The 25,448-nt window shown below is 42.7% G+C and overlaps 1 protein-coding gene across 2 annotated transcripts in view; it reads left to right on the top strand.

Moving 5' to 3' along the window:
- The window catches only part of VPS13D (vacuolar protein sorting 13 homolog D (S. cerevisiae)), a 279,483-nt gene that overhangs the window by 74,488 nt on the left and 179,547 nt on the right, over positions 1-25,448 (top strand). For both annotated transcript variants that reach the window (XM_011996567.1, XM_011996566.1), the window contains exons 26-36: positions 1,986-2,196; positions 4,888-5,059; positions 5,247-5,359; positions 7,534-7,746; positions 11,444-11,709; positions 12,871-13,004; positions 15,201-15,356; positions 17,114-17,324; positions 18,253-18,327; positions 22,799-23,005; positions 24,948-25,037. In XM_011996567.1, the coding sequence (XP_011851957.1) occupies positions 1,986-2,196; positions 4,888-5,059; positions 5,247-5,359; positions 7,534-7,746; positions 11,444-11,709; positions 12,871-13,004; positions 15,201-15,356; positions 17,114-17,324; positions 18,253-18,327; positions 22,799-23,005; positions 24,948-25,037 (1,848 nt within the window). The remainder of the gene's footprint in view (positions 1-1,985; positions 2,197-4,887; positions 5,060-5,246; positions 5,360-7,533; positions 7,747-11,443; positions 11,710-12,870; positions 13,005-15,200; positions 15,357-17,113; positions 17,325-18,252; positions 18,328-22,798; positions 23,006-24,947; positions 25,038-25,448) is intronic.

Below are 25,448 nucleotides of genomic sequence, written 5' to 3'. Positions count from 1 at the left end.
GGAGGCGGAGCTTGCAGTGAGCTGAGATCCGGCCACTGCACTCCAGCCTGGGCGACAGAGCGAGACTCCGTCTCAAAAAAAAAAAAATAATAAAATAAAATAAGAAGTGATTTGGGATGTTTTATAGAAAGAAGGTCTCTTTTTTAACAGTATTTCTCCTACTAATTTGCTGTTTATTTATGAAATTTCACTATTAATGATATATTGTCTTGGATTAAGACAGTGGTTTTCACACTGTTACCATATAATCCTAGGATTCCATAGCAGTACCCTAGAGCAGCAGTCCCCAACCTTTTTGGCACCAGGGACCGGTTTCATGGAAGGCAGTTTTTCCGTGGACAGGGTTGGGGATGGTTTCAGGATGAAACTGTTCCACCTCAGATCATCAGGCATTAGATTCTCATAAGGAGCACATAATCTAGATCCCTCGCTTAAAATCTAATCCCACCACTGATCTGACAGGGAGCAGAGCTCAGGTGGTAATGCTCGTTCACCTCCGTCTCACCTCCTGCTGTGAGTACCCGTCTGTGGCCTGGGGGTTTGGGACCCCTGTCCTAGAGAATCTCCAAAGCCTGCTTCATTCCCTTTCCTTACCCCCTTCTACCAGATCAACTCTACATTTATCTATTTCCTGTATTTATCAATGTAACTAACTAATACAAAACTCATTTTTTCAGTGCCCACTTAATGCCAGGTGTTATAATATTTTCTTCCCTAGTATATTAACATGCTGTTAGACATGGCTCCTCCTACAGTGCTACTTACAGACTAATGAAAAGACACTGAACATTTAAATATTGATAGATTATAATAAATGTTATCATGGGAAAGACAGAAGAAGAGAGAAGACTGAATTTAGATGAGATGGGAGGGCCGTGCCGCCTGTAAGGCTGTTGAGGCAGCAAAGAGCTTGGCATGTTGGGGGAAACAAAGGACAGTAAGCCTGAGGCTTAGTGAGCAGGAGAGAGAATGGCTTGAAATGAGCTTGGGAAAGAAGGCAGTGGGCTTATGCAGGGCCTCGTAGGGATGTGGGGGAGTTTTACAGAAATAATTTTTTTTTTTTTTTGAGATGGAGTCTTGCTCTGCCCAGGCTGGAGTGCAGTGGCACGATGTTGGCTCACTGCAACCTCTGCCTCCCGAGTTCAAGCCATTCTCCTGCCTCGGCCTTCTGAGTAGCTGGGATTTGGGCGCCCAACACCACCCCTGGCTAATTTTTATGTTTTTAGTAGAGACTGGTTTCACCATGTTGGCCAGGCTGGTCTTGAACTCCTGACCTCAGGTGATCCGCCTGCCTCAGCCTCCCAAAGTGCTGGGATTATAGGTGTGAGCCACCGCACCCGGCTTACAGAAAGAATTTTGGATTAACCATAGCCAGTAAGTGTATAAAAGAAGTGAATGTTATGGACTGTTTATTTTTTTAAGGATCACTCAGGTATTTTGTGGGGAGAATGGTTTTGTGAGGGCTAGACTGGAATTTTGTAGGTCTAATGGAGGAGAGTTCTTTTTGGTCTAGGCAAGAATGAAGGTGGTTTGGATCTGGTCGGTGGAAATGGAAGTGGTTACATGTGGCAATATTTGTTTGAAAAAAGAATTTTAGTGCTGGGAAAAGTTTGTAAACCTTTTGGTAGCATTGTGTGTAGGGAGGGATTGCATAAGGAGTTAGATTTAGTCACCAACCTCCCCCTGGTAGCCTCAGTTGTCACAGCGTGGGCATGAGACACTGAAGAACTATGACGCGGTCTGTGCTTGGAGTGGAGGCAGGCGGGCAGGGTGTGTTGAGCACATGGAGCTTTGCATCAGGAGGTCTGGCTGCCATAGTGGAGACTCCTGGACAGCCAGTTTTCTGAGTAGTGGACAGCGGGGGGAAGCAGGTAGCTGTAAACATTTTCAAAGACAGAATGAGCTTTGCATTTTTTATTTGTTTAGGGCAACCCCTTTTCGGGTCCCCTTTTCTTCATCACTTCTCTTTCCTTGGGTCGTTGTAGAAGACCATGTCTGCCTGCTGGATTGCATTGTCGTGGATCTCCAGGACATGGACATCTTTGCTGCAGAGAGACGTCCAAGAGAATACTCCAAGGCACCAGAGGACAGCAGCGGAGATCTGATCTTCCCTTCCTATTCTGTGCGACAGACAGGAGGAAGCCTCTTAACCGAGCCTTGTAGGCTGAAATTGCAGGTGGAAAGGAATTTGGACAAGTGAGTGGTTTTTTTTTTTTTTTTTGAGATGGAGTCTCGCTCTGTCCCTCAGGCAGGCTGGAGTGCAATGGCACAATCTCGGCTCACTGCAACCACCACCTCCCAGGTTCAAATGATTCTCCTCAGCCTCGGCCTCTCGAGTAGCTGGGACTACAGGCACACGCCACCATGTCTGGCTAATTTTTGTATTTTTAGTAGAGATGGGGTTTCCCCATATTGTGGTCTCAAACTCCTGACCTCAGGTGTTCTATCTGCCTCAGCCTCCCAAAGTGCTGGATTACAGGCATGAGCCACCATGCCCAGCCAATGTTTTATATCTGAATAACTGTCTATGATAAGTAGAATCTTAATGTGGAAATCAGTGCTATTAAGTTTGGAAGAACTAGTTATTCACTTATTTCTTCGTCTATTTAACAAATGTTTATTGAGTCCCTACTATGTGCTGAACGTGAGGGCTACTATGATGAAAGAGAAAACTAATTCCTCTGAAGTCACTTATGTTTTGTTGAGGGATACAGGAAGTTAAGTAGATGATTCTAATTTAGTGTTTGATTTGATCTTTATTTTTTTTTTTTGAGATGGAGTCTTGTTCTGTCGCCAGGGTGGAGTGTAGTGGCGAGATCTGGGCTCACTGCAACCTCTGCCTCCTGGGTTCAAGCGATTGTCCTTCCTCAGCTTCTCAAGTATCTGGGACTACAGGCACACTCCCCCACGCCCAGCTAATTTTTGTATTTTTAGTAGACGTGGGGTTTCGCCATGTTGGCCAGGATGGTCTTGATCTCTTGACCTTGTGATCCACCTGCCTTGTCATACCCGCCTTGGCGTATGTACATGGTGGCTTATGCCTGTAATCCCAGCACTTTGGGAGGCAGATCACAAGTTCAAGAGTTCGAGACCAGCCTGGCCAACGTGGTGAAATCCTGTCTCTACTAAAAATACAAAAATACAAAAATTAGCCAGGCATGGTGGCGTGCACCTATAATCCCAGCTACTTGGGAGGCTGATGCAGGAGAATTGTTGGAACCAGTGGGGCGGAGGGTGCAGTGAGCCGAGATTGAGCCGCTGCACTCCAACCTGGGCGACAGAGCAAGACTCAGTCTCAAAAAAAAAAAAAGAAAAACAGCTTTATTATTTGTATAGGGCATGATTTTGAATCTCTTTTTGGCCACTCCCTTCACAGTTCTTGGTTTGGGCAAGTCATTTAATGTCACTTTTTTAGTTTCTCTCTGGATTAATGATACAACTTAGCTGTTCTCACTGGGATGTTTGTGTTTCAGTCTTACGTGTTATTCAAGTGCTCCCTGGCTGGTGTTCAGTTATGGTTGGCATGGGCTATATTTGGTTTTACTGGCTAAGCAGTCTTAAGAGGAGCTTCATTATTTAGAAATTGAACACTTTGTTTTCTTTTCAAGCAATGATTTCCCCCCCGCAAAAAAAAAAAGCTTTCCTACTCAGCTTATCTAAACTTTCCCCACTCCCATCAGTGTTTCTGTGCAGATACTTGTACTCTATTAGGCCTGATAGAAGGTGATGCTGGATGCAGGGTGTCCTGTCAGTCTCACACCGCACACACAGCAGCCCGAGATGGCACTTGGTCAGCCGTCTCCGTTTTCCTTTGTTATTGCATCATTGTCTTTTAAAACTCTGTTGTATGTCGGCTTTTCTCTGCAGACAGAGTCATTTTTTACATACCTCTGCCGTTTCAAACGCTACCCCTCTCTATACTTAGAGCATAGTATCTGTAGGATTCACGATGCCCAGTTCACCCATGGGAGGTTAGAGAAAGCTTTTTAGTATTGAGATGAGGTATAGATGTGTGCCCCCTCCCCCCTTCAACTTTACTTCTGTCCATCCCAACTGAGATGAGGAACCTATTCGGAGTTTATCCTAATGTCCCCATCTGGGCTCGGTATGAAACACTGGTGTTTGCCTTTAGTTACCACTAAATCCAAAGAGTTAAAGATCTTGGCATCTTTTCTTTATTGCTTTCCCAACTGTAATATTTAAGCTCTTTCTGAGTCTCTTGAGGTTTTCCTTGTTAATAGATTAGTTAGTTAGCTCATATTAGGTTTAAGGATTTCCTTTCCTTTCCTTACCTCCCTCTCTCCCCTCCTCCCTCCCTCCCTTCCCTCCCTGCCTCCTTTCTTCCTTCCCTCCCTCCCTCCCTCCCTCCCACAGGGTCTCACTCTGTCACACAGGCTGGAATACAGTGGCGCGATCACAGCTTACTGCACCCTTGACTTCCTGGGCTCAAGTGAACCCCCTACCTCAGCCTCCTGAGTAGCTGGGACCACAGGTGCGCACCACCACGCCCAGCTGATTTTTGCATTTTTTGTAGAGATGGTGTTTCACTATGTTGTCCAGACTGGTCTTGAACTCCTGGGCTCAAGTGATCCTCCTACCTCAGCCTCCCAAAGTGCTGGGATTATAGGTGTGAGCCACCACACCTGGCCTGGTTTGAGGATTTTCTAAATGTAAATTTTGGGAGAAAAGGGGCTTTTTATAGTTGAAGCATGCCAGTCGTATTAACTTGTTTCATTTGGAGCTACATGAAATTTTTGTCATTGGAAGTAGGAATTACCTCCTTGATAATGTAGGTGAATACACTTTAGCCCCATTATTTGGGTGTGAGCTATGTCAGTGTTAAGTTAGTGACTTGTTTGTGTAAGTGATCTTTTTTCTTTTTCGTAGAGAAATAAGTCATACTGTGCCAGACATATCTATCCATGGCAATCTCTCCTCAGTCCACTGCTCTCTGGATCTGTATAAATACAAGCTGATCCGCGGCTTATTAGAGAACAACCTGGGAGAACCCATAGAGGAATTTATGCGGCCTTATGATTTACAAGATCCAAGAATTCATGTGAGTGAGATCTTATGTTCTTCTGTAACTCTCATAGTCTCAGCTGATGGTCACCCTGTGTATCTATTCCTCAAACTCACCCGGAGAAAGAAGGTGGAGCAGCAAGCAAATTAGATTTCTTGGCGTTTTAACCTGTTTTTAGGTTGGCATCATCAGCTATGGATTGACGGGCATTTTCCTTTTGTAGACTGTTCTGAGTGGAGAAGTGTACACTTGCATGTGCTTCCTCATTGATATGGTGAATGTAAGTCTGGAGCTTAAAGATCCAAAAAGAAAAGAAGGTGCTGGGTCCCTAGCCAGGTATGCCTTTAATTATATTATTATACTGTTAGTAACAGTATCCAAATAATACACGTTTTGCGTTGACACGGAGCAGAGGTTGCAGAGTGGTGGCCCGCAGGTGGAATCTCGTCTGCATTGAAAAGTTTAGATGCATTGCTCTATCAGTCAGCGTCGGTTAGGTTATGCTGTAGTAACAGACAACCCCAAATTATCAGTGGTTAAAACAGTGAAGATCTTTTTCTCCCTCATACTGTGTGACCATTGTGGGTCTCAGGCTGTTCTGCTCGTTAGGGTGACAGAGCAGCTAGTGTTTTGATGTGCCAGAGAGGAAAATGAACTCTGGAATTGTCTTGAATGGCAATTAAATGCTTTGGCAGACTTCGTGGAGCTAAAATGTGGTCCCACACAGGGTGATGGAGTCAGGAAGTCCTGTCTTGCTGTGTGTCTGAGTAGTTACGGGGTGGGAGATGTAGAACCACTTGATGTGCGGCACTGATGCCTCGCTGGCCAGCATTTTCAAAGTTAGGGTCTGGGCGCAGTGGCTCAGGCCTGGAATCCCAGCACTTATGGGAAGCCAAGGCAGGAGGATTGCTTGAGGCCAGGAATTCCAGACTGGCCTGGGCAACATAGTGAGAGACCCTGTCTCTACAAAAAATTAAAAAACTAGCTGCACATGGTGATGCATGCCTGTAGTCCCAGCTACTGAAGAGGCTAAGGTGAGAGGATCACTTGAACCAGGAGGTTGAGGCTGCAGTGAGCCATGATCACACCACTGCACTCCAGCCTAGGCGACAGAGCTGAAACCTGGTACCCCCTCCCCCGGCCCCCAAAAAAAGTTGCAGGATTTTATATAAAAGGTTTGTATTTAGCTTCTTTTGAAAAACTGGAAGCTTTGGCAATACTAGGTCCATGTTCTCACTTGGAAACATCTGGAAGCACAGTAGCAATTGCTCCCTTGAAATGGGACATATGCTTACCTAGTACTTCACTTATTTCTGTCACTGCCTTGGTGTCAATATAGATGTATGAATTCATGATTACTGGTGTTGAACTTTAAAGAGTGCGTTTCATACTTAATAACCTTTTCATTTTGATCTCTTATCAGCCCTGTAAGCTGGGCATACATCACTCCTCTTTTCCAGATAGAGTTTTTCTGGCTAGCTTAAGGTCGTATGACTGGGAAAGTGGTTTGGCATTTGAAAACAGCACTTCAAGGCCAGTTATTCCCTGTTGAAGCACTCCGTCTTCTAGTTTGTCTTTCTGTTGAAAGTCTGCCATGGTCCGTACCTAACCCAGCTGATGAGAGCATTGGTTACTGAAAGTGTGGTCCCAGATTGGTGGTCTTGTGAGCCAGCAATTTTATTCTTTCCTTTTCTTTTCTTTTTATTTTTTATTTTTTTTTGAGACAGAATCTCTCTCTGTTGCCCAGGCTGGACTGCAGTGGTGCCATCTCGGCTCACTGCAACCTCCACATCCCTGGCTCAAGTGATCCTCCCACCTCAGCCCCCACAAGAAAGCGGGACTACAGGCGTGAACCACCTCACCCAGCAATTTTTTGTGATGATTGGCTATGCCCTTAGTTTTTCTCAATATGGAATAATTCTGCATGTATTGTCATAATGGTACTGAGTAATTACGAATTCCTCATTGCAGCTTTCTCTGTTCTAAAAAAAGATGGTTCCAAATGCATTTCCTCTTGGTAGATTAGTTGAATTATTCTCCATGTAAAGAGCATTATTTGTTCCCAGTACACTATAACAGTTTTACATAAACAGTTGGACAGACACTGGAGAGTGAAACATGCAGGCAAGCTAGAAGCTGACAGATGAAGGCCCGAGGGACCCTTGACATTCTTTGGGAATATACAGACTTCTTAGACTTCTGGTGGGTCGTGGGAATGATAACAGATCAAGAATATGTTAAACATGTGGTATTTTTACTTCTCATGCGTTTCCTATGAGCAAGATCATCTTTTTGGAACTGGAAAAGTAAGATCCAAGGCCCAGTGACACTAACTCCATTTCAAGGAGTCTATTAACAAAATCAACAAAAAAAACTCAGAATGAAGGTTATTCTCCTTATGGGACTTAGATATATTTTTGATTTTGCTTTTGTTATCTTGAACTTACATACTTTTGTAAAATGGAAGAGTTGTGTTTCACATTTTGCCTGCTTTCTTTTCTCTCTTTTAGATTTGACTTCAAGAAATGTAAACTGCTCTATGAAAGTTTCTCCAACCAAACCAAGTCCATTAACTTGGTTTCCCATTCCATGATGGCTTTTGACACCCGTTATGCTGGGCAGAAGACGAGCCCTGGCATGACAAACGTGTTCAGCTGTATCTTTCAGCCTGCTAAGAACAGCAGCACCACCCAAGGATCCATTCAGATTGAGCTACATTTCAGGTAGCAGGTCCAGACCCTTCTCTGCCTTTCTCTATGGAGACATTCCCTTTTGGGTCAAGTCTTTTTTGGCTTTAGAACATCAAAAAACCAAGAAATCGCTAGAAAGATAAACAGATAATGGCTTAATCAGTGCAGTGTACTGTATAGTAACGTATTATTCCTATAATCTTGCAGTTTCATTTATTGGCCAAAAGATGTCTCTGTTGCCTTTAAAAATAAAGTAGTTCAGAATTGAGCCTTAAAATCAATCTCCTTGTAAACTATAGACTATTTTAATTTGTAAAATGGCTTGGAGAAGGAAGAAATTATGCTGGTTTAAAGAAAAAAGTAAAAAGACTTTTGGTCTTTACAAATAATGGAAGGGAAGGTGGGCTTGACTTGAATTACCCGTTTATTCAAGTCTTACTGACTCATTATCCATGTATGCATAGTTTTTACCGTTTTGAATTAAGTTATATGTTTTCTTCCTGGTATTATGGGAGGCAGTGTTGTATATGGAAAGAACATATATTTTGGAATCAGACAGATCTGGGCTGAAAACCTTGCTCTCTCACTGTCTAGCTATGTGTCTTCAGACAAGTTGTTTAGCCCCTTTGAGCCTCAACTTCCTCTTACATAAAATAGAAAATTACCTCTACCCACCACATGGGGTAGAGGTAATAATTAAAGTAATTCTGGCATATTGCTTGGCACAGTTGGCAGCTGTCATTGTTATTGCTGATATAACGTGTTATTTTGTGATACGCTATTTGCTGATGTTATGGCTGAACATAGACCTTAAAACTGAAAAATTAAGCCTGATCTAAAGAAGTCTTTCCATGAAAACCCAAAAAGGAGACTTTCCCTTCTGTTAGTGCTTCATGTCATCAGACATGTTGTTAAGTATAAACCACTAAGTAAAAAGATTGTGAAAAACTTTGTGGTCAAGCAAAAAACAGAACAAAAAGTCATCAGGATTATTCTTACATGTTTCTGTATGCCTGACATTTCAGTGTGCTGTTCAGAATTCCCCAGGGTTTAGGTTGTGTTTCGTTTTTCGAGAGAGGTCATGATTTCTTCATATGCCTTTAGGAAGTCTAGCAGAGTAGACATTTATACTTTTGTATGAACTTTAAAAAATTCAGGAGTAGGAATCCTAATTGCCTCTTATTGGGCCTTGCCATGAGCCAGGCACTTTAGCTACGCTTAGTGAAATCCTGACAAGTCTGCAAAGGGGGTGACTTCTTCATTTTGCAGTTTCCAGGTTAGAAACTTGGAGAAGGGTTAGTTCACTCTTCTAAGGTCACACAGCTAGTAGGTCAGGAAATCAGAGGTCAAACCTGGGTCTGTGATGTTAAAGCCAATGACGTTTCCAACAGGTTTCTCGTCATTGGGCTGATTGCAGTCATGTGATAAGATGGTTGCATTTTGCAGTTCATTTGGTGGAACTTTGAACAAGAGGCTGGCATCTGTTTGGTCCATCTGGAGAAACATTTCTTTTTTTTTGTTTTTTTTTGAGACGTAGTCTCACTCTGTTGCCCAGGCTGGAGTGCAGTGGCACGATCTCCGCTCACTGCAACCTCCGCCTCCCAGGTTCACGCCATTCTCCTGCCTCAGCCTCCTGAGTAGCAGGGACTACAGGCGCCTGCCACCATGCCTGGCTAGTTTTTGTATTTTTAGTAGAAACGGGGTTTTACCATATTGGCCAGGCGGCTGTCAAACTCCTGACCTTGTGATCTGCCTGCCTCGGCCTCCCAAAGTGCTGGGATTACAAGTGTGAGCCACCACACCCAGCCGGGAAACATTTATTTTTGAGTTTACTTTATTATTATTAATCTGGCTTCCTAGACTGTCAGGTAGTTGTCTTCTTCTTACCATATTTTTAATATACAGGGGGCCTGGAAATATTTATGTATTATAGGTGTATAATTTATTGGAGTCAAATAATAAAGCCTTACCTTGGCTCTTACTAACAGAAATACTATTGTTAGCGAGAGGAGTGAAATGTTCTTTTGATGGGAATTTTTGAACGCCTTTCGTGTCTGAAGAAGAATTACTCTTCTGTTGGGATCTTGTGTGTCAAATATAAATCACTTCACAGTGTTTAAAGGCTTGAAATATTTTCCAGAAAAGGGATCCAACACACTGTGACTTTCCAGTTAAATACAGAACTCTGACAATCTGTGTTCAAAATGGGGTGGAAACATTTTACTGAGGGCAACATTTTTTCTCCGTTACAAAAGAGTAGAGTGTTTCTGTGGAAAATGCTGTGTCTGTAAGAAGGAGCCATGCATCATGATGCCCTTTTACTGGAGGCAGTGAGCCAGGTTTAGGAGAAATGGGAGAGCAGAGAAACCAGCCTTAGAAATATTTCCAAGTTAGGTTTTCCCAAATAGGAGTACCTTTTAGGGCAGGGAACCAGGTACATGTAGTAGCTAGAACCCTAGAGTCTCTTTTGGGCTTACAGAACCAAGTTCAACCCAGAAAACCCCATGGAAGTGCTCCAGCCCCTGTTTCTCTTGTCCTGCTCATCTGAGGCCTATCCATTAGTAGGCCGGGCCTGCATCATGGTTTGAGGTCAGGCCTGAGAGTCCCCCTTGGGTTTTCACCTCAAATATAGACTTTGGAGTAATGGCAACTTGTCCCCCGGCCCCCACCCCAACTCTACCTCTAGGTTGCTTAGGGGACATTTATCCCTGGTAAATGTCATCTTACTTGTTCTCCTCTGGCCAAAAGATCTGGGCCGTCAGGTCAGTTTCAGCTAGAGAAACAATCTAGTACTAGTGTGTATAAACTTGGTATTATTTATAAAGAAGTGATCCTAGATGTCGAAGAAGGAGTGCCTCATTGATCTTCTTGAAATAGCCCATAGGGAAAGAAAGTGACATTTATCAAATATCTGCTGTGTGCTTGGTGCTTTATTTCTTATCATATTAATATTCTTCATTTTATAAGTGGGAAGACGGGCTGAGCGAAGGTAGGTGACTTTCTTAAGATAACACAGCTCGTAAATGGCAGTATTTAAGTCTGCGTCTCTGACTTCAAAGCCTGTGCTCTTTACCATGCCAGAGTTTCTTGACCTTAGCACTATTGACGTTTTAGGTCAGATAATTCCTTATTATGGGGCTGTCCTGTACATTGTGGGATAGTTAACAGCATCCCTGGCCTCTACCTATACTACATACTAATAACAACCCCCTCTAGTTGCAATTGCAATTAAAATGTGAATAAAAAATGTCTCCAAGGGCCAGGTGCAGTGGCCCACACCTGTAATCCTAGCACTTTGGGAGGCTGAGGCAGGAGGATCACTTGATCCCAGGAGTTTCAAGTTACAGTGAGCTATGATTGTGCCACTGAATTCCAGTCTGGACAACAGAGTGTGACCCTGTCTCTGGAAAAAAAAAAAAAAAAAGAAATAATGTCTTCAGGGGAGCAAAACCATCTGATTGAGAACCTCTGAGCTATGCTATCTATGCTGCTTTCTTATAAAATGTTCCTTGTTTAAAAATATGATTAACTTATTACACTGAATGTGTTATTAAACCAGTAATACACTGAAAGTGTTATTCAACCATTGTTCAAAGTTTACTGATACTCTAAGCAGACAGTTTAGAAAATACTGGAATACCACCTGCCAAAACCGAGCAGTACATTTGCAGGTTATTGAAATACCATGTTTCTTTTTTCCTATTTAGTTTCTCCTGTCTTCTTTTTATAGATCTACCAAGGATTCCTCCTGCTTTACAGTAGTTCTCAACAATCTCCGTGTGTTTCTCATATTTGACTGGCTACTGTTAGTCCATGATTTTCTCCACACTCCCAGTGATATTAAGAAACAAAATCACGTTACTCCTTCTCGCCACCATAACTCTAGCAGCGAATCTGCTATAGTTCCCAAAACTGTGAAGAGTGGAGTAGTTACCAAGCGGTCTTCCCTTCCTGTGTCCAATGAAAGGCACCTGGAGGTCAAGGTCAATGTAACAGGTGATTATATGTCGGTGTGATTCATTGGTGCTTAGTTTGGATGTTAGACTCAGTATCTGTGTTACAAGATGATTTCTCTTTTGCCTCCCATTTTTCACATGAGCACTTACACATTTGCCTCTTTTACAGACCTGAAAGCATCAGAGGTCTTGGCCTCTATTTTCAGGTGGGAGCTGCCAGGCCCACTGAAGGCTGTGGGGTTGCTTGTCCCTGCCCCCTGCCTGCCTAGTGCTTATGCCTGGCCCGAGCACCCGCCTGGCAGCGGTCTTTTTTTTCCCAGTGTACGGTCTGTCTTCAATTTGCTGTTTGATCTTTAGGGCCCTAGCAGATGTGGTTTGTGGAGTTTAGGCAAGTTTAGTATGTGAAAACCTCAGTTTTGAAGATAAGTAAGTGGGGGGATTTTTATTTTCATTACAAAAAGAATGTTTTTCTTTGTATAGATGGATTTACGATGGCTTTTGTTGACTAGCGAACTCATCTAGTGTATCTATATGTATTTGTGTATTTATTGTTACGTTTCTGATACCTGTACCTGCTTCTCAATGATTCTGATGAAGCTGGCTAGCACAATGCATTTTACATGAGTTCAGTTACAAAAGCTTCATCTATATATGGTTTTTGATAAAAATACAGTGTAAAGCAGAGTGAATTTACTATTAAATATATACAAATAACTTGAAAACTTACCGATTTCAAAAATCTCGACATTAAATTGGTCTATGTTCTTTGTAAACAACCTTGTAAATAGCTACTTAGATACATAGTGCCTGGCCAACATTAGTACCTGAGTCTTCTTCCTGGAATTTTCAGTCAGGTCATCACTTAGAGAAAGGATGATTTTGTGAACTGCTGAATATCTCCTAGGCCTCCCAGGAGGACTGGGGTGCAGTTTCTCTATCTAGTTTAGAAATATTCTAAAGAGAGAAATCACATCCCAGTCTTTCCTGCTGCTGCAGGGCTCTGTTGGCTTAGCTGCACATGGCCAGATGCAGAATATTGGTTCAGGATGACGGTGTTAGTAAATGTCAGCAGACATTTTGCAGAACAAATCTTACTGGTTCATGTTGTAGCCTGGTGGAAATGGGCTGCCTCGTTTGCAACAGCCTCTGGTGTTTTCCAGCTTCCCAGCTCTGGCTTGATTGACAATGTTGTCCTTTCCAGGCACGGAGTTTGTGGTCGTTGAAGATGTGTCCTGCTTTGACACCAATGCCATTATTCTGAAAGGCACCACAGTGCTCACCTATAAGCCCCGGTTTGTTGATCGCCCCTTTTCAGGAAGTTTGTTTGGCATCGAGGTAAGAAGTCTATGTGTTGATCACAGCACTGCATGTTGGCTCACGAGAAAAGCATCTGGAAGATAATTTTACCTCTTAAACTTTCATTAGGGGAAGTAATTCATGGAATTGGAAGACCCTTGCCCTCTTCTCCTGTTTGTTTTCTCCCCAAATCTCCCTGGCTATTCTAATGCATGAATTCAGTCTCCCTGTGTTAGGCTATAAATATGCAGAGGGCATTTGCCTCTTTCCCTTACACCCTTTCTTCCTCAAGAAGTTCAAGGAGACTTCTTCAGTCCCCACTGCCCCGTGAGGCCCCTTGTTGTGCCCTCTCGTTCTGCAGACCTCATGCATGAAGGTGAGGCTGTGGATCTCATTTCCCCTGCATCCCCCTCCTCACCTGGAGTGTAGCCCTGTGAAGAGCTAGGGCTTTGGGAAGGGAAAGCTATTTATACAAAGTGCTAAGGATCTTATATGTTATCCTTTCAGGAATACCTGATCTATAAAAGGGCAGCTCTGCAGAGTCCTGCCTGGCTGAAAGGAGCGCATGGATAATAGTGGTGCTTTAGGCTCTCATGTCATCTCATGAAGAAGATAATTTGTGCTGGAGCGGCCTTTGTAGCTCGAAAATGCCATTATGCAATATTAGGCCAAAAGTGCTTTGTCTCTTGTTAAGCCGTGCGGTGTGGAGACAGAAGGGGAACCGTGGCAAGTTCTTGTTTCTGTCAGATGTTTGTACTTGACTCATGTCAGCTCACATTTCCCATGCCATACTGTTAGCATATTGGTCAGGGTTCCTTTTGCTTTATGATTAGACTTTTCATGCCCTTTTCTTTCCAGTGGTATTGCTCAAAGTTTGAATGAATAAAACTTATTTTCACTGTTAGGAGTATGTGGTTTATGGTTTTGAGACAAACAGTGGAATAAGGCCTGTAGGGACTCTACTTCTTGACCGCTTGTTTCTCTCTTGTAAAGAAACCTCCGTTTGAGAGGAAGGATTTGCATACTGGTGTGATGTGAGTTGATCATGAAATTGCAATTCATCTGCCTTCCAAGCCACCACAATACTAGCTTTGAATGGAGAATCTTGGTGATTGATTAATGAACTGTCAGGTACAATTGGGTTTTGTGTAGCAGAAACCCCTGAAGGAAAAAGGAAAATGAAACTTTTCTGCTCTAAAGTCTTAGGACAACTACATGGCAAAATATTTGAGATTGCTGGAAACTCCTTTCAGTCCTGCCTTTTAGACAGCACAACTGGGTCTGAATTTTAAGACCAGCTTGATAAATCATTGGGGGAGAATTTATAGCTTATGAATTTTGAATTTTGAATATGGCAAAGGACCTTGGTGTCACATGTTTTTCAACAGCACTAGGGTGTGCCCCAGAAAGGTGGTGGAGGGGGTGAAGGGGTAAGAAGGACCCAAGTGATGGCTGTTTTCTTTCCTCTGCGCTCTTCCTGAGCATGCAAAATAATTTGGTCCTAGAATTGGAGTCCTTTCTCCCTCTCTCCCTTCTTTCTCTCTCCCAATGAATGTATTTATTTTTTAACCTTTTATTATAGAACATTTCAAATATATACAAAGTAAACAGAATAATATCATGAACTCCATATGTACCTATCACCCAGCTTTAATAATGTATTTATTTTTAATTATCATGGGGAGGGGAAATAACCTATCAAAAATCGTATATGATTTCTGTGGACATTTTGGTGTGTTTCTTTCCTTCAAGTCGGGGAGTAACATTATTTTGGGTTGTATTTTCACACAGTCTGTGTTGTAACTGTCTTCTAACAATCTGTGTGGTCTTTTTTGTCATTTTTTAAATGGCTGCAAATACTCCATTGAGTAGATATGATATAACCTTGGCTGCTCTTAATTTTTTTTAACTATTAAATAATGGTTTAGTGAATCTTTTTTTTTTTTTTTTTTTTCGCTAGTTCCTAGAGAGAAGTAGGATTATTGGATCAAAGGGTGTGAGATTCGTAAGGCTTTTGGGATGTATTGCTAAACTGCCTTTTCCTCTGGGTGAACCACTGCCTGTGCTCTCGGCAGCGGTGGGGGGCCTCACTCTTCACAGTATTTATTTCAGCAGTTGTTACAGGTCTTGGGATAACACATGGCCGATGGCTTCTGAGTTAGCCTCTTTGTGCTGACAGTTGGACCCTTCCTCAATCAGACATTAATTCTCGCCATACTGCATTTCATTCTTTAGGTGTTTTCATGCCGACTGGGGAATGAGCAAGATACAGCTCTTTCAATTGTGGATCCCGTACAAATTCAAGTGGAGTTGGTGGGGAATTCTTCTTATCAAAATAGTTCAGGATTGATGGATGCATTCAATAGTGAAGATTTCCCACCTGTCCTGGAGGTAATGATGCAAAATCTGTGTAATATGTTGATATGCTCTCAAACAGTTTCCTATGCAGGCGTACTTACTTACTCTGAGCCCAACAACCTCTTTTTTTTTTTTTTGAGATGGAGTGTCGCTCTGTCGCCCGGGCTGGAGTGCAGTGGCGCAATCTCGGCTCACTGCAGGTTCACGCCATTCTCCTGCCTCGGCCTCCCGAGTAACTGGGACTACAGGCACCCGCCACCACGCCTGGCTAATTTTTTGTATTTTTAGTAGAGACGGGGTTTCACCGTGTTAGCCAGGATGGTCTCTATCTCCTGTCCTCATGATCTGCCCACGTCGGTCTCCCAAAGTGCTGGGATTACAGGTGTGAGCCACCGCACCTGGCCCCAACAACCTCTTAGTTATTTTAGCACATACAGAATAAATATGACATTGTTTCTGTCCTAGAAGATCCTACAGTCTTGGGGAGGATAAAAGTCCTGAGTTGTCTTGTAGAATATGGAAGCTTATAGAAAGCAGAACTCAGCATAGGTAGGAATCTTGAGTGAGACTCCACGTAAGGTGGATTTGGGAGGAAGGGTAGGATGTCGATAATCAGAGAGGAGGAGGGAGAGCATTCCAAATGAATAACCTAAATTGAGTGGAAGCAGGACGGTCTAACTAGAGCAAAGAACTATGTAGGGAAGTAAGGAGGATTCAAGGTGAAGCAAGGGAAGGCAGGCTTGAGAATTGGGCATTTGATTTCCTTGGTTGAATGGAGATAATTAATCCATTTGAACCATAGGAGGTTAAAAAAGAAAAGCCATTCTGATATTTATGTATTTATTTATTTAGTTTTTTGAGATGGAGCCTCGCTGTGTCGCCCAGGCCGTAGTGCAGTGGTGCGATCTCGGCTCACTGCAAGCTCCACCTCCTGGGTTCACGCCATTCTCCTGCCTCAGCCTCCCAAGTAGCTGGGACTACAGGTGCCTGCCACCATGCCTGACTAATTTTTTGTATTTTTAGTAGAGACGGAGTTTCACCTTGTTAGCCAGGATGGTCTCGATCTCCTGACCTCAGAATCTGCCCACCTTGGCCTCCCAAAGTGCTGGGATTACAGGCGTGAGCCACCATGCCCGGCTGGTCTTTTTTTTTCCTCCAGGAAAAAAAAAAAATTAGTTAATAAAACACCATTTTCAGACATTGAGACAGCCATCCAGAGTGCTCATTTGTGCACTAGTCTGGTTTTGGTGTCTGCACTGCCTGTACGAGAGGTAGCTGTACTGTTCATTTCTCAGTAAGACTGGATTTCAGGAAGTAGTGGCAAACTTGACTCATTTAAGCTATGTTTGAATAAAGAAGAGATAAATTTTGTTGGTTGGTCATTTTGTTTGAGAGATTTAAAAAATTAAATAGATCCATGCAAAAGGGATTAAGAAATGTTGCTGATAGGTGCTCCTTTCTCCCCCAGAGCCATCTTTGGTCCTCTGCTTTAATGATTAATATACTTGTATGAAAATCATCCTGCTGAAATACTAATTGCTCTAGTAATTATCCTAGCTTAGTATTTTTTACGTGGTGCAGTTTTGTGACCATTTGACCTCATAGTTGAGACATATTACCTTATGGTTATTAGTGCTTAATTTCAAGATCTTTGCAATCTTTTAAATGAGAAATTTGGTGCAGTATCTGTTGGACTTTTAGAACTTAAAACAGGAATTACATCTGTAAGTGATATGGATGCAAAACCACTGCAGCTTTAAAAAATTGCTACCTTTTTTACATTTTGTTAGATTCAGTTACAAGCCCTGGATATCAGACTTTCCTATAATGATGTTCAGCTGTTTCTTGCCATTGCAAAATCCATCCCAGAGCAAGCTAATGCTGCAGTGCCAGACTCAGTGGCCCTGGCGTCAGACTCTGTTGAAAGTTACCTTCCAGGTGCATCTCGCGTTGGAGAGGAAATCAGAGAAAGGACAAGACACACGTTAGATCCTGTCTTGGGTAGGTGTTTAACTATAAAACCCACTCAGTCTTGCTAATTACGCTTCTTCTTTTTGACTGTTAAAATTTTCTTTTGCACAATTAAATTGTTCATAGTTTAATTGTATGTCATTAAGTATAACTGTAAGTCCTAAGTATGACTCTCTCATTTTTTAAAATTTAAAAACCAACAAAACATCCCTAACCAACTACTCCACTATTTTTCCTCTTTCCTGGATAATGCCAAAGTTGAGTTTTAAGCTTTGAGAGTTCTCCTCTGAAGTTATATGAGTAACACTAAGTTTTATTTTTAAACTTTTATTATTAATTTATTGGTTTATTTTGAGACAGGGCCTTGCTCTGTCACCCAGGTCGGAGAGCAGTGGTGTGATCATAGCTCACTGCAGCCTCAAACTCCTGGGCCCAAGCTATCTTCCCTCCTCAGCCTCCTGAGTAGCTGGGAGGGACTACAGGTGTGTGCCACCATGTCTCACTAATTTTTAATATTTTTTTGTAGAGACGGGGTCTTGCTATTTTTCCCAGGCTGGTCTTGAGTTCCTGATCTCAAGTAGTCCCCCTACCTTAGCCTCCCAAAGTGTTGGGATTACAGGTGTGAGCCACTGTGCCCACCCCTAATTTTAAGCTGTTTAAAACACAGGGGAAAATGTAGGGGCCAGATGGCAGAATGAAGGGGCCAGATGGGAAATAGACCTTTCCCCCCAATTCCTGGCAAGGACATCACTTTAAAAACACAGTCAATATGAGGAAAAGACTCAAAGATTTCAGGGTACACTTGATTGAACTCTCCAATTAGGAGTCCAGTTTTGCTTAGCGAAATGAAATGTTTCAGTCACAGGTTTTTGAATTTCTTTTCTTTTTTTCTAAAATTAGTTTGTAGATTAATTTACATAAAATTATTTATGAAAATTATATGCTATTTGTTTCCTAGAGTTACAGCTGGCTAGGCTGCAGGAGCTGGGATTCAGCATGGATGATTGTCGCAAAGCTCTTTTGGTGTGTCAAGGTAATTTGAACAGGATTCTGTTACCCATTGTTTATCTTGATGATATGCTTCCTTCCCATTTCCTCTCTTGCTGCCACAAGGCGACTTAGAGAGCTGAGTGTGTTTGGAGGACCTTTTATGTGTTTTCTCTGGACTGCATATCATCTTAGGTCAGTAATAATGACGTCGCCCAGGCTGGAGTGCAGTGGCGCCATCTCAGCTCACTGCAGCCTCTGCCTACCCAGTTCAAGCCATTCTCCTGCCTCAGCCTCCTGAGGACCTGGGGTTATAGGCATGCACCACCACACCTAGGTAATTTTTGTATTTTTAGTATAGATGAGGGTTTCACCATGTTAGCCAGACTGGTCTCGAACTTCTGACCTCAAGTGATCCGCCAAAGTGCTGGGATGACAGGCAGCAGTCTTTTATAGTGGATAAGAATTTGGGTTCTGAGGCCGGATGCAGTGGCTCATGCCTATAATCCCAACACTCTGGGAGGCAGAGGCAGACGGATCGCCTGAGGTCAGGAGTTTGAAACCAGTCTGGCCAATATGGTGAAATCCCGTCTCTACCAAAAGTACAAAAAAAAAAGAAATTAGCTGCGCATGGTGGTGCACACCTGTAGTCCCAGCTACTCAGGAGGCTGAGGCAGGAGAATCGCTTGAACCGGGGAGGCGAAGGTTACAGTGAGCCAAGATCATGCCCCTGCACTACAGCCTAGGCAACAGAGTGAGACTGTCTCAAAAAAATAAAGGGCTCTGGAGCTGACCGACTGGGTTCAGATCTTTACTCTCTGTCACTACTTATTAATGACTTCGGGAAGTGGCTTTGACCTCTGTGAACCAGTGCTTCCTTATCTGTGGAAAGAAGATAAGAGGCTGCCTCCCTCAGAGATTTGATGTAAGTAAATTACTATATGCAAAGCACTAAGAAAGTGCTAGCACATAGTAAGTGCTCTATAAATGTTAGCCACTGTTACTAGTGGTCATACTAATGGTGGTGATACTGATAATTATGACCATTTATTGAGGTCCTATATGCCTATCTTTGTGTTGTCTTGTTGCATCCTCTTCATAGCCCTTGGAGGCAGACATTATTATTCCCACTTGAGATGAGGAAACCAGCTTAGACTGGAACTGCTTAAGTAAACTTGTTTGAGGTCACATTTTAGTCCCCTATGATGGGCTTAAAGCCAGGTCTACCTGCCTCCTAAATCTGTGTTCTTTCTACTCCATCTCACTTGCTTTCTATCTCTATGTTTCCCTTTCTCTTCAAAAAGAGAAATACAGCACAGGCTGCATTTCCTTCCATCTTTTTTCTCCCTTTTTTTTAAGAGACAAGGTCTCACTGTGTTGCCCAGGCTGGAATGCAGTCGTAGCTATGCTGTAATCATAGCTCACTGCAGCCTCCAGCTCCTGGGCTCAAGCAATCTTCCTGCCTCAGCGTCCTTTCCAGTCTTTACACTTGTGTGTACTTTCTCTCTCTCTACTTCTCTTTTTTTTTTTTTTTTTTTGAGACAGACTCTCGCTCTGTTGCCCAGGCTGGAGTGTGGTGGCGCCATCTCGGCTCACTGCAACCTCTGCCTCCCAGGTTCAAGTGATACTCCTACCTCTGTCTTCCAAGTAACTGGGATTACAGGCGCCTGCCATCACGCCCAGCTAATTTTTGTATTTTCAGTAGAGACGGGGTTTCACTTTTTTGAACAGGCTGGTCTCAAACTCCTGACCTTGTGATCCGTCCGCCTCGGCCTCCCAAAGTGTTGGGATTACAGGCGTGAGCCACTGCACCCGGCCTCTTTCTACTTCTCTACCTACTGTGGACAGTATATCCAACACACACACATGCACACATTAAATTTTTAATGTACTGATAGATTCTGTTGCTAATACAATTTTATAGTCTTTTAAAAATATTTTATTGAATTATGATTGTAATTTTGTTATGATATACTTAATATATCAACAGCATCTTCCCGTGTCATTGAAATTATTTATCAACAGTGATCTTTTTACATTGACTCTAAGGATGTAGTATAATTTACTTAATCGTTCTTCACTTGTTATTCATTCAATATTATACACACATATATAGTAAACATTTTTTGGTGTGAACTTTTGTCTATGCCTTTTAATGTATCCTTGGTAGAGAGAGCTATATTTTAAATACCGGACCAAAAGGTATAGATATATTTTTTCAGGCTCTTTACTTGACTTCTTTCTTTTTTATTTTTCAATTTTAATTTTTTAAAATTTTCTTGGGGCTCTTGAATTGAGAAATCTTTTTCTAAAAAAATTGTATCTGGATGAAATTCCAGCCAATCTATTTGTGAAAAGGCTTGTTTCATGACATACTCTTTTACATTAGCCTACCTTTTGGATTCTGAAAAAAATGAAGGTAGACCTAGTTCTCGTGTGTTCCATGGTTTTGTTTTACCCAGTCATCATTAGTTTTTGGTTTAATTAATTTTATACCCCTTAATGTTTACTTTTCCTGGGCTTTTTACTCTTTCTTTAACAATTGGAGCACCTCTTTTTTTTTTTTTTTTTTGATTTTTTTATTAAAGTTCTGAGAACCTCTTGGAATTTTTTTATTTTATTTTTATTTTAGATACAGGGTTTTGCTCTGTTGCCCAGGCTGGAGTGTAGTGGTGGCGCGATGATCATGGCTCACTCTAGCTTCAAACTCTTAGGCTCAAATGATCCTTCCACCTAAGTCTCCTGAGTAGCTGGGACTACAGGATGTGCCACCATAACTGGCTAATTTTTAGATTTTTTTGTAGAGATGGGATCTTGCTATGTTGCCCAGGCTGGTCTCAAATTTCTGACCTAAAGTTATCTTCTCACCTAAACCTCCCAAAGCATTGGGATTATAGGCATTAGCCACTGTGCTCGGCCTCTTTTTGGTTATTTATTTATTTATTTATTTTTTTTGAGGTAGAGTTTCGCTCTTGTTGCCCAAGCTGGAGTGCAATGGTGCAATCTTGGCTCCCTGCAGCCTCCGCCTCCTGGGTGTGAGCGATTCTCCTGTCTCAGCCTCCCGAGTATCTGAGATTACGGGCACATGCCACCACGCCTGGCTAGTTTTTTGTATTTTTATTAGAAACGGGGTTTTACCATGTTAGCCAGGCTGGTCTCGAAGTCCTGACCTCAGGTGATCTGCCCGCCTTGGCCTCCCAAGGTGCTGGGATTACAGGCGTGAGCCACCATGCCCAGCATCTCTTTGGTAATTTTTGTTCCTTTTTTTTTTTTTTTTTTGAGATGGGGTCTCGCTCTGTTGCCAGCCTGGGGTGCAGTGGCACAATCTCGGCTCACTGCAACCTCTGCCTCCCGGGTTCAAGCGATTCTCCTGCCTCAGCTACTCACCTGAGGAGCTGGCATTACAGGCACGTGCCACCATGCCCAGATAATTTTTGTTATTTTTAGTAGAGACAGGATTTCACCATGTTGGCCAGGATGGTCTCAATCTCCTGACCTCATGATCTGTCCACCTCGGCCTCCCAAAGTGCTGGGATTACAGTCATGAGCGACTGTACCCGACTGGTAATTTTTATTTCTTTAGTAGATAAAACTTAATTCCATCAGTAATGAATATGATAATAGCAACTAATGTTTATCTGTAATGTAGATAATAGCAGATAATGTTTATTACATGCCAGGCTTCACTCTGAGAACTTTCCATGTACTTATTCTTCCCTCTTCCTGTCAGTCCTTTTAAGTGGGTGTTGTAGGGCACAAAGAGATCAAATAACTTGCCCAAGAGCCAGCAGCTGGTAAGGGCGGAACAGGACCTGAAGCCGGGCCATCTTGCTCTGGAGCCCATGCCCTCAGCTACTTACACTGTCCCTGGTACTGGCCTCTGGTGACTTACAAGTATGGGGTGGCATTGCTTCTCTTTTCTTTTTTGGGAGGAGGGAGACTTCAGCAACCTGGTTGTATTCAAGAGGTGATTAGTAATGGTTACATATTACACACATGCAGTTCTCGCATTGCTCTGTGTTCTCAAGGCATTTGCGTTTGGTTGAGAAGGCACAGTATACACAAAGTAAGATATTTGAGAACAATTACAAAGCAGCACATCAATATATTTGCAAAACTACATAGTGAAGATTAAGTACTTAGGTACCAAGTGGCACCGTGTCTGGACCCTCTCCTGTCCTCTTCTCTCCTCTCCTTCAACAGATGGCATGGTAGAGAGGGATGGCTTCCTGGAGGCATTTTGGGCCAGATCATGAAAGGTGTGGTAAATTTGAGTGGAAGGTGTGCAACAAAATGTTTGCTTAAAAGCAGGATTACTATTATGCTGTGATTCCTTCCCACCCCCACCCTACCCCCCCCACCCTCTTTTTTTATTAAGTCCAAGAATACTTCTGGGATGAAGGCTCTCCTGGCTTCCCAGTAGGTCTCTAGAGAATTTTATTTCTCTGTTTCCTCTGTGAGTGGCCAGGGTAGCTGTGGAAGCTGGTAGAACTGATCACTTCTTAATTTCTTTGAAGGCCAATTGAAAAAGGCAGCAAGTTGGTTGTTTAAGAATGCGGAACCTCTGAAGTCTCTTTCCTTGGCCTCCACCAGCCGAGATGGCCCAGGGGCTGTGGCAGCGCCATTGATCTCTGGCGTGGAGATCAAAGCTGAGAGTGTGTGCATCTGTTTCATCGATGACTGCATGGATTGTGATGTTCCTCTCGCTGAACTCACCTTTTCCCGTGAGTGTCGTCCTGTTTTTCAGATTCATCTTGAATATTTTCAGTCATTGCTGAATTATTTGGGGCCTTTTTTTTTTTATGTTATTCATACTCTACTTAGTCATTTGGGTGAAATTTAGATAATAGTTTTACATATGTTTTTCATTATGTATATTTTAAAGCAACTTTTATTTGCCATATGTGACCTTCAGCCTATAGCTTGGGAATAGGAATGGTCTTTGATAAAATTTCCATTGTATTAACATCTCTAGCTAAATAATTCCTGATCTCTTCATTTTTCTTATCTTTTTATGTATCTAAAGATAGTGAATACTGCTAGGCATTTAACAGATAAGCTCAGAAAATAATGGTTCTGTTGTATTATCTCTTGAAAATCAAAAACAAGAATCTTACTAGAAAGTGCACTTCTGAATCTCCACCACCGGGCCGTGTGAGGGGTAAAACACTATTTATATGTGAGCTGTCCTTTGCTAGAGCGGGGACCAAAGTAGGAGTACTCTGTCCTTTTTTTTTTTCCCCCCCAAAGGTGAAGTCTTTCTTTGTTGCCTAAGGTTGGTCTCAAACTCGGGGGCTCAAGCAGTTCTCCTGCTTCCCGAGTGGCTAGGATTGCAGTGGTTCACCACCACTTCTGGTGGGAGTACTTTATCCTTAAGCGCATCACTGCAAGCAGTGTGAGGTTGAGCTCTTTTCTTGAGGCGGAGTTTCGTTCTTGTTGCCCAGGCTGGAGTGCGGTGGTGCAACTGGCTCACCACAACCTCTGCCTCCTGGGTTCAAGAGATTCTTCAGCTTCAGCCCCCCAAGTAGCTGAGATTACAGGCATGCGCCACCATGCCCGACTAATTTTGTATTTTTAGTAGAGACAGGGTTTCTCCATGTTGGTCAGGCTGGTCTCGAACTCCTGATCTCAGGTGATCTGCCCGCCTCAGCCTCCCAAAGTACTGGGATTACAGGCATGAGCCACCGCGCCCTGCGAGGTTGAGGTTTGGAGGAGAGTAAATGAAAATGTCACTGCTCTGTTGAGTAACTTTCCATTGTTTCGATCTTGCCAGCCTCTTCTTCCTTCAAGTAAAGTTTGCTTCTGGGGCTTGAATCTGGCCTCTTGCACATTACAGAGCTTGCCCTTTCCCTGTGCTTCTAAGGCACCACCAGGGCTGCTTGGTTAAAAGTAACAACTGGAATTTTGACTGTTTCCATGAATATCTTTTCTGCAGAGACTAATTAGTTGATTTCTTATTTTTCTATGGCAATCTTACAATTTTGAGCTAATATTTATCAGAGCATGACTTCTCTAATCAGTCTTCCCATTATTCAGGTAGAAATATCTTTTTTTTTTTTTTTTTTGAGACAGAGTCTCGTTTTGTTGCCAGGCTGGAGTGCAGTGGTGCTATCTTGGCTCCCTGCAACCTCCGCCTCCCGGGTTCAAGCAATTCTCCTGCCTCAGCCTCCCAAATACCTGGGATTACAGGCCCCTGCTACCACGCCCGGCCAATTTGTGTATTTGTAGTAGAGATGGGGTTTCACCATGTTGGCCAGGATGGTCTCAATCTCCTGACCTCATGATCCGCCCACCTTGGCCTCCCAAAGTGCTGTGATTACAGGCGTGAGCCACTGTACCTGGCCAGAAATATATTTTTTATGTTCCCACAGGCTTTGGGTATGCCTGGGTGCCAGGACTGGCACTGTGGGAAGGCAAGTGAGGCACTCGCCTCAGGCACAGAGTTTAAGAGGGTGCCAAAAAACTCAGCCATGGAGGTAAATAATATTTCAGTGCCATGTTTTTAAAACTTGATGCAAAAAAATACATGATGAACAAAATATCAGAATGTTGTGTGCTCTCCTTCGCAAGTATTAGCTGTAACGTTTCTTCAATGTCATTTATCTGCAAAAGGCAGTTTTGGTTGCTCCTGCCCTGCCGCTGCAGTAAGGTTTGCTTTCATTGCAGGTCTGAATTTTCTTCAGCGTGTAAGAACTAGCCCTGAAGGCTATGCCCACTTCACTCTTTCTGGAGATTATTATAACCGTGCTCTTTCAGGTCAGTATAAAACATATGTTATCATGGGATTTAAAAAACAAATTTAAACGTTTGCCTGGACCTATTGCTACATAAATTTTACATGAAGGAAAGGGCAGGAGTGGGGTGGGACAGGGAAAGATGAAAAGCAAGCAGACTGCATAAACACAGAAAATAAAGATTTTCTGTTGTGCTAAAAACATGTCTGATCTGTTGCAACTAAAAAGATATTTTTGGCTGAGGCGGGGGAATCACTTGAACTCGGGAGGTGGAGGTTGCAGTGAGTTGAGATCGCGCCACTGCTCTCCAGCCTGCATGACAGAGCAAGACTCTGTCTCAAAAAAAAATTTAAAAAAAAAGATGTTTTTATAGCTAATTCTTTTTGATCCTGCAGTTTGGCTTATTCTAGAATATGCCATTGCTCAATAGTGA

This window comes from Mandrillus leucophaeus, unplaced genomic scaffold (assembly GCF_000951045.1).
Source record: "Mandrillus leucophaeus isolate KB7577 unplaced genomic scaffold, Mleu.le_1.0 Scaffold52, whole genome shotgun sequence".
NCBI classification, from domain to species: Eukaryota; Metazoa; Chordata; class Mammalia; order Primates; family Cercopithecidae; genus Mandrillus; species Mandrillus leucophaeus.
The sequence above is the reverse complement of the archived record's forward strand: the minus strand, read 5'-3'. Positions and strand labels throughout refer to the sequence as shown.